General features: G+C 50.3%; 1 protein-coding gene and 1 non-coding gene across 3 annotated transcripts in view; one reads left to right on the plus strand and one right to left on the minus strand.

Moving 5' to 3' along the window:
* LOC118471883 (protein SUPPRESSOR OF QUENCHING 1, chloroplastic-like) overlaps positions 1–17911 on the plus strand; it is a 90429-nt gene that overhangs the window by 13744 nt on the left and 58774 nt on the right. The window contains exons 6-12 of one of the 2 annotated variants that reach the window (XM_035963577.1): positions 3956–4014; positions 4449–4576; positions 4874–4997; positions 5346–5433; positions 10084–10162; positions 10618–10678; positions 10802–10898. In XM_035963577.1, the coding sequence (XP_035819470.1) occupies positions 3956–4014; positions 4449–4576; positions 4874–4997; positions 5346–5433; positions 10084–10162; positions 10618–10678; positions 10802–10886 (624 nt within the window). In that variant the 3' untranslated portion in view covers positions 10887–10898. The remainder of the gene's footprint in view (positions 1–3955; positions 4015–4448; positions 4577–4873; positions 4998–5345; positions 5434–10083; positions 10163–10617; positions 10679–10801; positions 10899–17911) is intronic. The other variant, NM_001395056.1, reaches the window with a different exon arrangement.
* LOC118476198 (small nucleolar RNA Z247) lies at positions 1967–2105 on the minus strand. The gene has a single exon (XR_004855755.1). It is a non-coding gene; the product is annotated as a small nucleolar RNA Z247 (small nucleolar RNA).

Raw genomic sequence — 17911 nt, forward strand, 5'->3', positions numbered from 1 at the left:
CTCAACTTATCTTCAAATCCCGACGGTTGTTTCATGTAAACATCCTCCTCTAGAATGCCATGAAGGAACACATTCTGTACATCTAGCTGCCTCAATGACCAACCTCTGGATACTGCTAAGGATAAGATGACTCTGATAGTTGCTGCCTTGCAATGATTTCAAGTCGCCTAGTCGCCTGGTCGAACCCTGGGACCGACCAGGCGACTAGTCGCGATTAGGCGACGACTAGGGCGACTAGTCGGTCCTAGTCGGTCCCTGGTCGTCCTAGACTAGTAGTTATACTTATATAGGTATATATATAAATATACTTGTATACATTATATAAATTAGAACAAACAACTAGGATAAACAAAGTAACATATTGCTTCATTGTGATTTGTGACTTACCTGAACCTGACATGTGACATCCCATAATGGAGTACAGAGAAGGGGGAGAAGTGGGGGGGGGGGGGGAGCAGGAAGGACCTTCAGATGACGTGCTCATCTCGTCACTGGTTCGCAGCCACCGCCGGTTGGAGACTGCAGAAGTGCAGCAGGCGAGCAGGACTGTAGAAGAAGGGGCAGGAGACGCATGGTGTTGTAGCCACCGGCAATCAGGAGTCTAGGACTGCAGGGGCGGTGCCAAGAGAGGAGAGGAGAGGAGACGTGCAGGTTGGAGACTGTTGGCGGCTAGGTTAGAATAGGAGAGGAGAGGGTACTCTAAATTAGACTGTAGATGGGCTAAAAAAAGGCCCAATAACTAAACCCTAGCCAGGACGACTAGGACACATTACTCGGACGACTAGTCGCCCAAGTCGACGATTAGTCGGACGACCAGGACGACTAGGTCTTCTAGTCGAGTCGTCCAGCAAATCGTGTCCTAATTACCGACCAGCCCGACTAATCGCGATTAATCGTGATTAGTCGGACGACTTGAAATCATTGCTGCCTTGACAACCGGACTAAAAGTATCTTCATAATCTATGCCATAGCGCTGTTTAAATCCTTTGGCTACCAATCTAGCCTTGTACCTATCAAGGGTGCCATCTGCATTTGTTTTAATTTTGTATACCCATTTACAATCTATAACATTTTTCACTCCCTTTTGTGGAACTAGATGCCAATTGTTGTTCTTAACTAGAGCATCAAATTCAGCATTCATAATAGGTCTCCAATATTTATCAGCTAGAGCTTCAGACAAACCTTCTGGTTCTCCAGTATTAGTAAGACAGCAATATCGGATTCGAGGCACAGTTCCGTCTTGAAGCCTTGTACGAGGACACTGATCTGTGTAGAGAACAGGAGACAACATTGATTCTGAACTTCCAGACATACCAGGTGCTAGGTTCTCATCTTCTGCAGGTTCCAGACCTGCTGCAGTAGTATCAGATGCTGCTTCTGGAGGTTCATCAGCTGCAGGTTCAGATGCTGCATCAGATTGTGCAGTAATATGCTCCCGCCTTTTATGCCAACGCTGATAGACAATGCTTGGTGTTGGCTTCTGTTCATACACCTTGTCATGTTATGCAGCAGCAGGTCATGGGGCTGAGGCAGACTGCCAGGTTTTCCAGTTCTGAGGTGATGTGATCTGTTGCAGCAGTATCAGTGTACCAGTTTGTATCAACGCCATAACCATTGGTAGTAGCAGCAGCAGCAGCACCATGGCTGTGGGTAGCAGCTGCAGCAGCACCATGGCTGTGGGTAGCAGCTGCAGCAGACTTGCTGTTGGACTAGTAGTTCTCATCAAATCTCCACCAGCAATCAAGAGCAGTATGTCCAGTCTTCTCACAAACCTGACATATGATGTCAGACTTTCTGGCATCTGATGACACCATTCTCTGGGCACTACGACCAGGACCTCCTCTGCCACGGCCAGGACCATTACGACCACGACCACGAGGTTCATATCTAGGTCCAGATCTACCACGGCCAAGACGAGCAGCATTGACTGAGGCTTGTATTCCTCCGTGAAGCAGTTCCATCCTGTTCTCAAAGCTGAGAAGCTGAGAATGGACATCCCCGACTGAGACAGGTTCCACACGAGCAACAATGGCTGAGACAACTGGATTGAATTCTGAATCTAATCCCGCTAGAATATACGAGACTAGTTCTTCATCATCAATAACCTGCTTGGCAGATCTCATCTCATCTGCAAGAGATTTCATCTTGGTGATATACTCAGAAACAGTCATGTTACCTTTCCGAGTAGTAGCTAGAGCAATTCGCGTGTTGACAGTTCGTGCGCGAGACTGTGACACGTAGGTTTGCTCTAGGAGAGACCACACATCCTTGGGTGTGGTACAGGAGGCAACCTGACACATGACTTCTGGAGTCATGGTCGTCATGAGGAAGCCTAGGACCTGCTGCTCAAGCGCGGTCCACCGGATAAATTCCAGATTGATCTCTTCCGTGGTCTTGTCATCAGACTTGTTGGGAATCTTCTCCTCAGGCGCGGCAAGGGAACCATCAAAGTATCCCTGCAGTTGAGCGCCTCTGATGATGGGCAGAACCTGCGTTCTCCATAGCGCATAGTTCGTCTTGCTGAGTTTTGCGGCAACGATTTGCCCTAGAAGGGGTGTTGGCACAACGGTTTGGGAGCTGGACGCCATTGTCGGAATTGGTGATAGATGGCGGCTAGGGTTAGGGTAGAGGAGATGCTCCGATTACCATGTGAGAATAGCAACCAGGATTGGTTAAGCCTTTCTACCTGCAGAGCAGGCCGCATTGATCTATTTATATAGGCAGAGAACTGCCGAGGATAACATCCTAGGGGGGTAACTCTGCCTAACATAATCTGCTCTATTTTAGGCTAATCTATAACAGAGTTATCCCCTGAATATCTACGTAGCTTATCTTATCAGATTAGCTACGTTTACACAGCAGAGGCCTACGACCAGATTACAAGCTTTTCAATCTAACAGAGACCTTTGGCTTTGATACCATGTTAGAGTGAGTGCACTAACCAGTTCAACTCAAAAGCTTAAGTTGATGGGAGAAGGTAGTCAATCCACATACATTTCAACACTATGAAGAATTACAAGCAGCTATTTGTTGCTCCCATGCTGCCGGTGACATTGGGCGCCGTGCCTAGCCTTCTACTCCACATGCAACAGCAGCTCCTAATAATCCGTGGATGACATCATGGTTGGATTGGATCTGTGGCCCAGCTAGACAATGATGTCCTGGAAAACAGCCTAGATGTAGTCTGGCAACTCGCCGGAGGTGAGGGCGTGCCACATGCCTGTGTAGAGTTTGAGCGTCTTGTCCTGGCTTGCCACCTACCGGTACAACAGTTTGCTCACCAACGACTCGATCACCTTTGTCTGCTCATCGTCTACAATTAAGAACGGCAACAGGCCCTCAGCGTGGGGCCATGCTACAACAACTACATCGAGACTGGGAGCTTTGCCACCCTGCCGCGTGGCGGCAATAGGCCCCGCGAGACGTTGGTGGTGCTGCTCGTTGCCCCGCTGGATCAGGTGCTCGCCCGGGAAAAGGCACGCGAGGAATACGTGAACGTGTGACTGCACGGATTTTTCCGCACTAGGGCTCATTTTCCCAAGTGCCAAAAGATTGGGAATTGTGGCTGGGAGTTGTTGGAGATGTTTTTTTTTCAATATTGTCGCAAATTCTGGATTGGAAGTGTTTTGGAACTCTTGGAGATGCTCTTATGAGTGACCTTTTTGGGGTGGGAGTGTTTAGTTGTTACGGGTATGGACTATGGAGTGTAGGCTCAAGTTGAGATTTCATAGTTGAATGTTATTCTACTATTTGGCTGCCTCTTTAGTGCATAAATTTATGACCGAGACATGTTTTATTTTGTTGTTTGGTTGCCACGACAAAAACAAAATCTTTAAGCATTGATACTAATCCCTCAGTAGTATGTTTTTTTATTAAGTTATTTGGTTAGTTCATTCCTTCCATCATATTTATTTGTTTGGAGTGTTATATCTGATGAACTTTTGGTTTTTGCCAGTGCATTGTGATAGAAGACGCGCTTGCTGGTGTTCAAGCTGCTAATGCTGCAGAAATGAGGTCCGTAGTGGATGTTTTTCCTTATGTCCAAAATATGATTTCCTTATTTTAGTCATAACACTTAAGCTCAACTAGTTTGAGTTCACCCTAAATAAATGTTTTACCATGAAAATCCTTATTGAATGCTGTGGATCAGTATAAATGTGACTGACTGTGATGCAAGTCCTTAAGTTATTATGATTTTGTCTTGACAGATTTTATGGTGGGATTCTCTTGTTTCACATCTAAGTTTGTATTTTGATGAATTGATGTGCCAGTTATTTACATCAAGTCACATCCATATCCTTATTAAGTTCGGTGCAGTTAATGCCTGTTAATCTGTGAAGTTCAAAAAATTTATGCAATACATATATATACTTATAGTCCAGTTATTCAGAACTATGAAAAAATATTCATCATATTTTAAAAGGTTCTTCTGGTCACTCATCTTGCAGATGTATCGCTGTGACAACTACTCTAGAGGAAATAGCGTTACGACAAGGCAGTCCCTCGTTCATACGAAAGAATATTGGAGACATTTCAATTAACGACATTTTGTATGGTGGTTCTAATGCTCGCCACAGTATGTAATACAAACAAAGATTATTTTGATCTAGTAACATATCTCTTGTATGAAATAATGGACTAGAAACTATTGAACCCATTACATTAGTTCTGATTTATCAGCCTGAATATGACTCCTTTGCTGTTTTATTTTTCTGCATTAACGTTGAAAGTTGTGACTGACTGTTGCCAAACTGATCTTGGCAAGAAACTATATCATCTGTGAAATTGTTGTTTTGTTGAAATCGGAGCTAGATACATTCTTCAATTTGTTGTACTGGAGTACTTGGTGCTGATTAGAAGATAATTAATGCAGATGAAGGGGCAGGAAGTACTGAGAATAGTAGTTCGGTAGGGAATGCTTTGTCTGAGAGTCTAAACGGAGCAACTGCTGCTGGACATTCTGACACAAAAGGTTTTCCAATCTCAAAAAATAAAGGGTAAGGTCAATTTCTTCCATGAGGAAAGGCTTAATATCAACCGTAATTTGAGTTTAATAAGGTCAATTTCTTCCATGAGGAAAGGCTTAAATATCAACCGTAATTTGAGTTTAATGTTTTCTTTGTGCACTTAAGATCTCATCTTCTTTGAATTTTTTTTCTGGCAACATGCACTTCACACTGAAAACTTTCTGGATAGATAATACCACCCGAGTTCTCTTTCCTGTGCATAGGTCGTTTCCCATATCCTAAGAGATACAGTAGTGTTATTCTGATGTGTAAGTTACTATCTAGTCATGACTGTTTGCATAACATAATTTATTGATATGTTGAAAAGAAATCCTGCAGGCTGTTGGGTTCTCGACGCGAAATATTGAGATATGGAAGTCTGGGAATAGCCTTGTCCTGCCTTTTTGTTGCAGTCAGAAATTGGAAGGTACGACTTTACACAACTAACTTGTTGCACAGCTCTTGCTTCAGCTGATACATTAATATGTATATTGATGGTGTTTATTTAGCTTTTTAGACATTGCATTATAATATTTGTAGAAGAATTATTTGGTTGCTTGCAAGTTCCATCTGGGAAAACACAGGAAACTGAATAATAAAATGAGCATTGGGCATTTGTTCCAGTTTGGTGGTGTATCTCTCGAGAATATAGTATGGCTATTGTCCTCATTCATTGTCTGGTTGCACCACTAGTTTTTTTAGTATTTTTTTATGAAGACAACCTTGCAATTCATAGTGGACTAAACTGATTAATACAGATACCCGCATAACAACATAAAACTTTTATTGTGCACTAACGTAGTAACGTTACTTATAATGCACTTGAGAAGGGTTCTGCAGTTATTGCAAGTGTACTTTTTTTTGTCCTTGTTTTTGTTTCATTCAAGTCCTTGCTTTGAGTTCAAGTGGATTCAGCATTTGAACTTTGTGGTACAGTTACTTGTTTCACTCCTTCCATTTAAAACAGTTGTCCTATGAGGACATTGATAGTTATTGCAGTTTTTCCTGCTATTAATGTGAAACATGCTGAGTGACTGAAATGCACCATTTAATAGATGTCTCTTTTTTTGTCATCCTGGCTGTTTATGTGTATATGGTAGTTGGGTAACTAGTTGAAAGTGGAGAAACTAACTACAGTCTGGGTCTACCTTGATTTTACATTAGAAAATAATCCAAACAGTAGCTTCTTGAGGAACAAGGTGAGGGTCTATGCTAACATTTGTATCCTTGGTGTTGCATGCTACTGTGTTAGCTAGACCTTAACCTTATTTATGTGTGATTAATACAGTTGGGAGAAATGGAAACCCTAACCCTAACTAGGGTTGGGATGCCGTATTAATAGATACTCCCTTCGTTCCAAAATAGTATTCGTTTTAGCTCTTGGTTTTTATGTCTATATTCAAATAGATGATGGTGAATCTAGACTTATATATAAAACACATACATCAAGTGTTGTATGAATGCATTAATTCATTAAAACGAATTTAAATTTGGAACTGAGGGAGTAAAAACGTATATAGGCTGGGCCTAAGCCCATTAAAGTTAAGACGCACATGTTTAACACCCCCTATAGTCGCAACTCTAGGCATTACAGATGTTGAGACTGGTCCGAAACTTCGATAACACCATGGAGGGGAGCCCCTTGGTGAAGATGTCGGCGAACTGCAAAGTGGTCGATAGGCGGAGGACGCGAACATCACCGACGTCGGCATGCTCGCGGACAAAGTGGAGGTCGATCTCCACGTGCTTCATGCGCTGGTGTTGCACAGGGTTGGTGGAGAGGTAGACCGCACAGATGTTGTTGCAGTAGACGAGTATGGAGCGCGAGGGGGATGTAAAGCTCCCGGAGCAGCTGTCGGAGCCAGGACGCCTCAGCCACATCGTTGGCCACAACGCGATATTTGGCCTCAGTGCTGGAGCGGGAGACAATAGGCTCCTGCTTCGAAGACAAGGAGACGAGATTGGTGCCTAGGAACACGACATAGCCAGAGGTGGACCGAAATGTGTCGGGGCAGCCGACCCAATCAGCGTCGGTGTAGACGACCAACTCAGAGGTCAGAGAGGGCCAAAGAAGGCCATAGTAGAGGGTGCCGTGGAGGTCGGTGTAGATGACCAACTTAGAGGTCAGAGAGGGCCAAAGAAGGCCATAGTCGAGGGTGCCGTGGAGGTAGCGCAGAATTCGCTTGGCAGTGGTGAGGTAAGCTCTCGCGAGGTGTGCATATGAAGGCACACCGCACACCTTTTTTTCTCGAAAGCGCAGGAGAACTGCGCATCATTATATTAAGTAGAAGGAAAAGAGGGTCCAAAATAGACCCCAGTACAAAAACTCCCCTAAGGAGGTTTAAAACAAAGGAAAAGAAAACAATCCATAATAAACAAATACAACCCTACAACAGGCAGCTAGGTGCCCCTGATGGTTGCGGCAAGAAAGGAGAGACCCTTAACTCCTGCCATTTCCCACAACTGTTGTTCCTCCCTTGCCTGACAAAGAGCTGCGGAAACACTAGGGGAAATTCCATCAAAGACAATTCGAGTCAACACCCATGTGAAGAAGTGAGATATGGTGGGGAAGGTGTCAGACTTACGGCGGAGGGGAAAAGTTCAGAGGTAGTGAGATAAGTCATCCATGACTAGATAGTATTGGTTACCGGAAAGGCTCGGTATCGAGGGATGTCCAATGGTCACAATGGACGAGATCAATGGGGCATGTGGTGCGGGACATGGAAAAGGTGAAGGGTAAGCTAGTGTGGTGACGAAGCTGACAAGCATGGCAAATCGAGCCAGCGTTAACGCCAGCATGGGGGCTACGCTCGACACTACGGGCGCGAGGGTGGGCGGCGCGGGCTCTGCTCGACTGGGTGGTGCGAGTGTGGTCGATGACGCAACGGTGAAGGAAAGGGCGCCCCCTGCGGGTGGCGCTAGGATGGAGGAATGGGACGTCGGCGCCGTGGTCTGGGAGGAGCAGTACGCCGGCGCTCGGCTTGACGGTACGAAATCCGCGAGCAGAGGAGGGAGGTCCGCAGGGAGGTCGTCGACGGCAGAGATCAGAGAGAAGGCCGGTAGCGGGTGGCAAGTCACCATGGCGGACCACCGACGAGGAAAGGGGGCGTCTGCGCTGACCATGGAGAGAGATGCTCGACGCCGGCTGTCAGGGGAGAGAGGAAAGGAGAGGGAAGAGCTGGCTCTGATACCATGTTGGGAAATGGAAAGCCTAACTAGTAACTAGGGTTGGGGTGCTGTATTAATAGATAGAAACGTATATGGGCTGGGCCTAAGGCCATTACTGTTAAGACACACACGTCTAACAAAGTAACAAATCTATACTATACTTAAAGCACTAGTTTCAACGGTCGTCACACGTCATCTTTTTACAAATAACCCCTCACAACTATTTCAAATTAATCCGTTGCACGCCTATAGATGGCCAAACGGCGGCCCAGCATGAGCCAGATGCCCGCGGGCCACAACTCTGGCCCAGGCACTGTGCCGAGCCAGCTCGTTAGCCCATCGGCCCATTTGATTAAATCAGCTTAAAATGTTAGCTATTTCAAATTACCCAGGCACGTTATGCCGGCCTGTTGACTGTGCCGAGCCAGCTCGTTATCCCGTCGGCTCATTTGATTAAATCAGCGTAAAATGTTAAAAAATGGTGCAGGAGGTAGGATTCGAACCCATGCCCCGATGGAAGAAGGGCGGGAGCCACTGGATAAAGTTGTCTAACCAGTAGAACATAATGCTTAGATGTTTTTAATATTGAATATAAATTATATATATGTATATACATTTTTTTTGTAAAAACTATATAATCGTGTCGGGCCGGACCAGCACTACAGGCTGAAGCTACAGCCCAAACACAACACGACGTTCTTGGCTCTTGCAAACATTAGGTCGTTTATGAGACCACATTAGCGCAATGGACTCCATGGTGTTTGAGGTTGCTGAATTGGATGGAGCAACAATAATTTGTCACACTAACAGTAAAATGAAAGGTTATTTGTTGTTTTTAAACGTTAGTAATTGCTACGAAGTAGCATAATTTATATGGAGCACATCCAGTTTTTATTGGTGCCTGACTTTAGCCACCACTCCATATTTTGATCTATCTTTTTTATAAGTTTGAGTTCATGTGACTTATTTTAGAAACTTGAGCTCACAAACTTTCTCTTATTTGGTCTCTGTATGGTGGAATTATGTCATTTTATAATCTCTGTTCGTTCAGTTAGTCGTTGTGAACTCTTTTCTAATCGCTCACTTCATTGGTCGTGTTGTACGAAAACATATTGGATGAAGTAAATAATAACATCAGTTAGCCAAATCAAAAAAATATTATACGGAGAGCGAAGACAATCAATAAAAAATCTTGAATTTTTTTGATAGATAATTTACATGGGTATCGTTGTAGGCCGTCGCAACGCACGGGCAACCGACTAGTACCACCTTAACCTACAGTTTTTGTCTATATGGGGTCCCCCTTTGTCATTTTCGTCAGCTTAGATGACTTTCCACACCTTGATATTGCTATCCATGGTGTCATTGTAGCTATCAACAGGACTATGAAGTTTCTTGCGGAATTTAAAAAAGAATTTTATCATTTCATAAGCTGTGACATCTTAAATACTGTTCTCTCCATTCCAAATTGTAAGTCGTTTTGGCTTTTCTAGGTATATAGCTTTTGCTATGTATCTTGATACACAACATATCTAGATACATAGTAAAACTTATGAATCTAGAAAGGTTAAAATGACTTACAATCTGGAATGTAGTATTAAAACTGATGAATGACCTCCATCTTCTAGGAAAAAAAAACTTTACAGGTGTATGGATTTCAATGACTAACACCATTACAATGGTGCAATGTGAAGCGAGGGTTCATTTCTTAAATTTTTTTGTGCTAAATTAATGCTACCTTATATTTTTTATGGGCTAACGCCACCTTTTGTTATTCATATGAATCTTTACATGTTTGTTTTCTACAATTTATATGAAGGCTATGAATTTTCATATCGGTGTCCATATCATCACTCTTGCCGCACATCTAATTGAGATCAATTGCCATGAATTATTTTGATGCATCCAGGCAATGCAGTTCGCATCTCCCAAAGGCCTACTGAATTTTCTCATGGGTGGAAATAGTTCAGTTTTTGCCAGAAATGAAGGTAAGAAATCCAGATGCAGGAGGATTTTTACAGGTTTCATTGTTGCAATCCAATCGAGTGTCAGTTAATTCTAAAGGATCCGTTCAGATGGAATTTTGATGTTATTTCTAACAATAAAATCACGATCCTAAAACAATGTCGCTCTTCAATATATCAGGTACACAGTGCACCTAGGCATCACCATCCTGTCTTGCACCTCTTGCACCAATGGTACCTGGCCACCCACTTCGGGCTGCCACTTTTTAAACACAGCACAATGCTGTTGGGTAATTGGAAATTCCATCAGGCATAATGCATGTTGATGGTGCCATTGTTGGCTTTAGGCTGGGCCTGCAAAGTAACCGTAGTGACAAATTCTTTTTAGCATGCCTAGAGAGATTGAAACCTAGCTAGGAAACATTTGGATCTGAAGCTATTTTGAAGATTGGTCTCCAGTTGTTATGTGTGTCTTGCAGGAGAATCTCTGTCATCAAGAGTTCAACAAATAAAGAAGTATCTAGCTGAGTTTGAATCTGGGTGGGTAGCTAACTAACTGCATATTTATCTATTTTATAGGCATGTGAAGCTTGGATTTGCTTTCTTGTACCAAGGTTGTTCATTTGCACTTAGATACAAATGTTCTTTTGAATTTTATTGTAGGGGTTCTGCCACATATGTTCCTGAGTTTCCAAGAAAGCTTGACTGGTTGAATACAGCCCCACTTCAGTTTGGAAGAGTAATTTAGAACTCATCTTAGGTTATTATCGTAGCTGCAACTTTGCTACAGTATTAATTGCATGCCCTTTGTTCTGGATTTAAACTAGAAGATCTTGCATGCATCTCTATCACCCTATTCTATGGGGCAGCCAGATTGTAATTAACATGATCCAAAAGTTTCAGTCTTCTAGCATCTGCAAAGAAATTTCAGTTACTGTTGGTGCTTTTGTGGTCCGGAAGCTCCATTCTTGATGTTAAACTTCTGATGCATATACATTTTTCATGAATATATACATGTAAATCTACTGATGATCCCTTCTAAAACATCATATTCCCTACTGTTCCTGCATGCAAATCTACTATCATCCCTACTATTCCCTGCATGTATAACTCTATTTGCTTTATCTTAGTTATTACTCCCTCCACTCTAAACTATAAATCATTTCAACTTTCTTGGAGAGTCATGAAAGAGGATTTGGGAAGAATATTATATATTTATGAGAGACAATACTGTTACATATATATAGGGGAGGAAGGTGAAAGGCTAAAGGAAACCTACTACACCAAAGGAAACATCCTAAAACAGGAAATGATCCTTTTTTTTTTCTCGAATGCACAGGAGAGCTGCACATCATTATATAAGGAGAAGAAAAGGTCCAAAATAGACCTGGACAATGACCACCAAATAAAGGTGGTTACAAAGTTTGCTAAGGGGCCGTTACACAGATATATAAAAGACGACCGGGCCTGAACTCCGCCTGAGTTAAGGCCACAAACCTTTCAGCCCTGCAGCCTCAGCTAGACACCACATCTTGGCATCGTCCCTAATGTCTTGAGTAATCCTAGAGATGTCCGGAGTAGCCCCATCAAAGACACAAGAGTTTCTGTGTTTCCACAACTACCAGGCCAAGGATCACAGCTGAATTGAATCCTTTCTTTTGTGCCTTTTGAACTGTCGTTCCTGACCTATGCCACCAGTCTTGAAAACTAGATTCCGCAGTTCCTGGAGTGAGGTGCTGCAGCCCAATAAGAGATAGGGTATGAAACCTGTTGGAATGCGAACCATAACCCTAAACAGGGCTAGGAGTGGTATTAATAGACTCAGTAAATGGGCCAGGCCCAATACAGTGAGGGTGAGATGGTAATTACAGGGGGAACACCCCAAACCCTAGACGGGTAGTCTAACACCCCCCGCAGTCACAACTCTATCCTGTACAGATGTTGAGACTGGATCGAAAGTCTAAGAAGACACTCGACGGTAGTCCCTTGGTGAAGATGTCGGCGAACTGCAGCGTGGTGGGGACGCTGAGAACCCGAACGTCACCGGCAGCGACACGCTCGCGGACGAAGTGTAGGTCGATCTCTACGTGCTTCGTGCGCTGATGCTGCACAGGGTTGGTGGAGAGGTAGACCGCACTGACGTTATCGCAGTAGACGAGAGTGGCGCGCTGAAGGGGACTGTGAAGCTCGTGGAGGAGCTGGCGCAGCCAGGAGGCCTCTGCCACACCGTTGGCCACGACACGGTACTCGGCCTCAGCGCTGGAGCGAGAGACGACGGGCTGCCTCTTGGCGGCCCAAGAGACGAGGTTGGCGCCCAGGAACACGGCGTAGCCGGAGGTGGACCGGCGCGTGTCGGGACAACCAGCCCAGTCAGCGTCGGTGTAGACCACGAGCTCCGATGTCGGGGATGGGCGGAGTAGGAGGCCGTGGTCGAGGGAGCCGCAGAGGTAGCGCAGAATCCGCTTGAGCGCAGTGAGATGGGGCTCCCGCGGAGTGTGCATATGCAGACACATCTGCTGGACGGCGTAAGCGATGTCGGGCCTGGAGAACGTGAGGTACTGGAGCGCGCCGGTGAGGCTCCGGTATGACGTCGCGTCGGCGACCGGAGGCCCGTCGTCCTCAGAGAGCTTCGTCTGAGTGTCGACAGGCGTGGAGCAGACATGCCAGCCCGCTCCAGGATGTCGATGGCGTACTGGCGCTGGTGGAGGAAGAGACCCTGAGGCCGACGTTCGGCGGTGATGCCGAGGAAGTGGTGTAGGGGCCCCAGGTCCTTCATCGCGAACTCCCGCTGAAGGGCGACGATCGTGCGGTGTAGAAGGTCGGCAGTGGATGCCGTGAGCACAATGTCGTCGACGTAGAGCAGGAGGTAGACAGTGTCGTCGCCGCGCCGGTAGATGAACAGGGACGTGTCCGACTTGGCCTCGACGAAGCCGATGGAGGCCAGGTAGGAGGCGAAGCGACTGTACCAAGCCCGTGGCGCCTGCTTGAGGCCGTACAGGGACCGATTCAGCCGGCAAACCAGATCCGGACGGTCAGCGTCGACGAAGCCGGTGGGCTGGCTGTAGTAGACAGTCTCCGTCAGAGTGCCATGGAGGAAGACATTCTTGACATCGAGCTGATGGATCGCCCAGTCGCGGGAGAGGGCGAGGGAGAGGACGGCGCGAACAGTGGCGAATTTGACGACAGGGCTGAAGGTCTCGTCGTAGTCCACTCCGGGGCGCTGTGTGAAGCCCCGAAGGACCCAACGGTCCTTGTAGCGGTCGAGGGAGCCGTCCGAGGTCAGCTTGTGGCGAAATAGCCATTTGCCGGTGACCACGTTGGTGCCTGGTGGACGCGGCACCAGGTCCCAGGTGTGGTTGGCCAAGAGGGCCGCGTACTCCTCCATAGCACGACGCCAATGTGGGTCGGCGAGGGCTGTGCGAACGGAGGAGGGCACCAGGGAAGCGTCGGGTGGAGTGCTAGACGTAGCAGCTGCCAGGATCAGTCGGTCGACGGGGCGGAGAACGCCAGCAGCGCGCCGAGTCACCATCGGGTGGACGTGCCCGGGGTCGCGGTGGATGGCGACCGGGTGGTAAACGGACGACTCGGAGCGAACCGCCGGAACGTCGAGAGCGGCGGGTGTGGCCGGCTCGCGGCGGTGATAGACGACGGCGGGGTCGGCGAAACGAGCCGCGCTCGTCGACGGGCTCGAGTCATGGGGCGCCGAGGTAGTGGCGTGGCCACGGCGATGGTAGACGAGTGCGGGGTTGGCGAAGCGAGCCGGGGTCGACGGGGCCGCGCGTGGCGCAGGCGTGGTCGACGGGGCCGCGCGTGGCGCAGGCAGGATCGACGGGGCCGCGCGTGGCGCAGGCGGGGTCGACGGGGCCGCGCGTGGCCGTGAAGAGGTCGTCGTGGCCGCACGAGGAGCAGGTAACGACGCAAGACGGGGAGCCGGAGGTGGGGGAGGAATCAGATCGGACTCGAGGAGGGAGTCAAGATCAGTGGGTGGGGTGGAGCCAGCAAGGGGAAACACATCTTCATCGAAGATGACATGACGAGAGATGATGATGCGGTGGGAGGTGAGGTCCAGACACCGGTACCCCTTGTGGTCAGGAGAGTAGCCAAGGAATAGACAGCGAGTGGAGCGAGGAGAAAGCTTATGTGGAGCGGTAGCGGAAGTGTTAGGGTAGCAGGCACAGCCGAACACGCGAAGGTGGTCATAGGAAGGGGCTGTGCCGTATAGGGCGAAATGAGGGGTAGGGTGGCGCACCGCCTTCGAGGGAAGACGGTTGAGGAGGTGGGGTGGCAGTGTGCAGGGCCTCTGCCCAGTAGCTGGCAGGGAGAGACGCCTGGAAGAGGAGGCAGCGGAGCATGTTGGTGGTGGTGCGGATCATGCGTTCGGCTCGGCCGTTCTGTGCAGAGGTGTAGGGGCACGAGAGACGCAACTGGACGCCATGAGTGAGGAAGAAAGAGCGAGAGGCGTTGTTGTCGAACTCGCGGCCATTGTCACACTGCAGAGCACGGACCGGGCGACGAAACTGAGTGGATACCTAGGTGAAGAAGTGTGTGAGGGTGGTGAATGTGTCCGACTTCAACCGAAGCGGGAAGGTCTAGAGAAAATGGGAAAAATCATCCAAAATCACCAAATAGTATTTATAACCAGAAAGACTGAGTACAGGGGAGGTCCAAAGATCACAGTGAACCAGGTCAAAAGCCCGCTCAGCCCGAGAAGAAGTAGTAAATGGGAGACGAGTATGTCGGCCTAACTGACAAGCATGACAGAGACCCTCAAAATGTCCCCTACTACATGAAGGATCTAGACTACTGGTAATCTTGGTCATGACGTCGGGTCCAGGATGGCCGAGACGATGATGCCAAGTGGTGGAGACCAGGACAGGAGGTGGAGACACGCCGGCGGTGGAGGGTTGGAGCGTGTAGAGCGGCCCCGAGCTGTCACAGCGGGCGAGAAGGGTCCTGGTGGCCAGATCCTTCACAGAAAAACCAGAGGGGTCAAACTCAATGGAACAGGAGTTGTCAGTGGTGAATCGACGAACAGAAAGAAGATTGTGAGTGATGTGGGGAGCTACGAGAACATCGTTGAGGTAAAACGGCCCAGGGAGAACCGAGGCACCTACTGAGGTGACTGGCAGAGTGGAACCGTTTCCAACGACGATCGAGGATGGGTGAGAGGGGAGGGGGGATGAGAGCGAGAGAGCGTGCCTGTCGTGGGAGTGGTGTGGTACGAGGCACCGGAGTCGATCACCCAGTCGGAGGGGGGTGGGGTCATCGCCATGGTGCTGAAGGCAGCTGCGAGGGAGGCGTTGTCCCAACCGCCAGCCGGCGGGGACCAAGGCGTCGAGGTGTGGGTCCCCGGGGGCAGGAGCGCGGGCGGAGCCTGGGGCACGACGGGCACACCGTAAGGAGGCGTCGGGGGCATGCCGTAATGAGGTGCAGACAGGAGGGCCGGCGCCGAGGGACGGGAGGCACTCGGTGCCTGGCCCGACCACATGGCGATGGTCCCGGTCCAGGGGTTGTAGAAGGACGGCCACGCGTGGCCGCCACCCCGGCCGGAGGGACCACCACGAGAGGATCCGCCACCCCCACGGCCGCCCTTGCGGGAGCGACGACCTCCGTCGGTCGTGGAAGTCGGACGAGGGGCCGCCGGGACGGCGGGTGGAGGGCGGGTAGGAGCCCCGGTCGACGGAGGACGGGTGGCCAGGCCCCCTGAAGGCGGCTGATCGCTGGTAGGAGCGCTGTAGAGAGCCGAGGCAGGAGTGGACGCCTCATTCGCCATGGTGAGCTCCACGAGGAGAAGCTCGTTCCGCACGACGTGGAAGGTGGGGAAGGGCACGCTCCTCTTGATGAGAGCCTTCAGGTGGCCGTAGCGGGGGCTGAGGCCACGCAGGAGGTTCATCACCAGGGTACGATCGACAACTGGCTCGCCGAGATCGCGGAGAGAGTCAGCCAGGCCCTTCATCTGGCGGCAGTATTCTCCCACGGAGAGGTCCCCCTGAGAGAACAGGTGGAACTGGGCGTCGAGGTGGAGCGCCCGCGCATCCCGATTCCCGAGGAACTGGTCCTCGAGAGCGAGCCACGCCTGACGCGCAGTGTCCGCCTGGTCGCGGATGATGTCCTGGAGCTCAACGGTGATGGTGCCGTGGAGCCACGAGAGGACAACGCTGTCCATGAGGCACCAGGAGCGAGGCGGCGGAGCGTCGTGGTCGACGAGGACGTGATCGTCGTGGACGAACCTCCGCAGCGTGAGAAGGACCTGTCCTCGCCAACGGGGGTAGCGGGGAGACGCCGGATCCAACACCACAGACACGAGGGCCCGAATGTTGTGCAGAACTGCGGCTTGAGCGTGGAGAGCAGCGATGAGGTCGGCGTCGAGGTCAGAGGCGAGGGGGTCCTCCGGGGGTTCCGCAGGGGCGGTCGGCGGGCGTCCGAGGAGGCGCTGCGTGGTGGCCATCTGGATGGTCAAAGCGGCGCCCAGGGCATGCTCTCTCTCCAGGGCGAGGGAGGCGACGTGCTCGCGCTCCCGCGAGGCCGTCACTGCGGCCTGGATCGTAGCGAGGGTGTCGACGAGCGGAAAGTCAGCGGCGGGGAGTGCGGAGGGTGCGACGATGGGACTCCAGGTGGGTGAAGCGAGGGCGGGAAAGCCCGACGGGGAGCCACGACGCAGGGGCAGCGGGGGAACGACGTGGAGCGGCCCGAGGCCGGCGATGTAGGGGGCCCCTCCATGTGCGAGCTCGCTGCTGATCGCAGCAGGGGTGGTGGAGCCGGTGGTGGCGGTGGCGGTGTCGTCCATGGCGACGACGGCGGGTGACGGCACTAGCGTGGGGAGGGCTGGCGCGACGAGCTGCAGACGCGCAACCGGTGAAGCAGGGCGCGGTCGGGGTGGGGCGGAGCCCTGCTGGCCGCCGGAGGACGTCGAATGGCCGGAGACGGGTCCCTGGCGGCGGGGTCGCGCGGTCGGGCGCGGACGTCGGGGCGGCGCAGGGCAGTCGGTGCAGGAGCTCCGTGTGGGCGCGCTGCAGGGCGCGGACGGGCGCGGTGTTCGGCGCGGACGGGCGCGATGCCCTGCGCGGCGCGGAGCTCTGCTCGGCGCGGACGGGCGCGAGCTCTGCTCTGCTCGGCGGCGTTCCTGGCGGCGGCCGCGCAGGAGAGGCGGGAAGCAGGGGCGGGCGGCGCGCCGGGGTGGTAGGGAGAGGAGCCGGCGGCTGGGGGCCGGCGGTGGCTGCAGGGGAGAGGTGGGAGAGGAGCCGGCGGCTGGGGGCCGGCGGCTGCAGGGGAGAGGAAGCCCCCGGCGGCTGTAGCTGCTGTTGGACAGGAAACCTAAACCTAGGCTGATACCATGTTGGAATGCGAACCATAACCCTAAATAGGGCTAGGAGTGGTATTAATAGACTCAGTAAATGGGCCAGGCCCAATACAGTGAGGGTGAGATGGTAATTACAGGGGGAACACCCCAAACCCTAGACGGGTAGTCTAACAAAACCAAACTTCCCTAGCAAAAACACATTGTAACAGAATGTGTTGCATGGTTTCTTCTTCCTGATCACAAAGAAGGCATTTTGTGGGATGGTCCAAACCTCGACGAGCCAATCGATCCGCTGTCCAGCAGCGATTTAAAGAAGCCAGCCAGATGAAAAATTTACATCTTGGAGGTGCCCAACTTTTCCAGACCCTTGCTGCCGGTTCAAAGGTGACCATCCCTTCAAAGAAACGATGATAAGCAGATTTAGAGGAGTATTCCCCTGAGGCAGAAGGGGTCCAGCGGTGTTGGTCTGAAAC

Source organism: Zea mays, chromosome 1, assembly GCF_902167145.1.
Source record: "Zea mays cultivar B73 chromosome 1, Zm-B73-REFERENCE-NAM-5.0, whole genome shotgun sequence".
NCBI lineage: Eukaryota > Viridiplantae > Streptophyta > Magnoliopsida > Poales > Poaceae > Zea > Zea mays.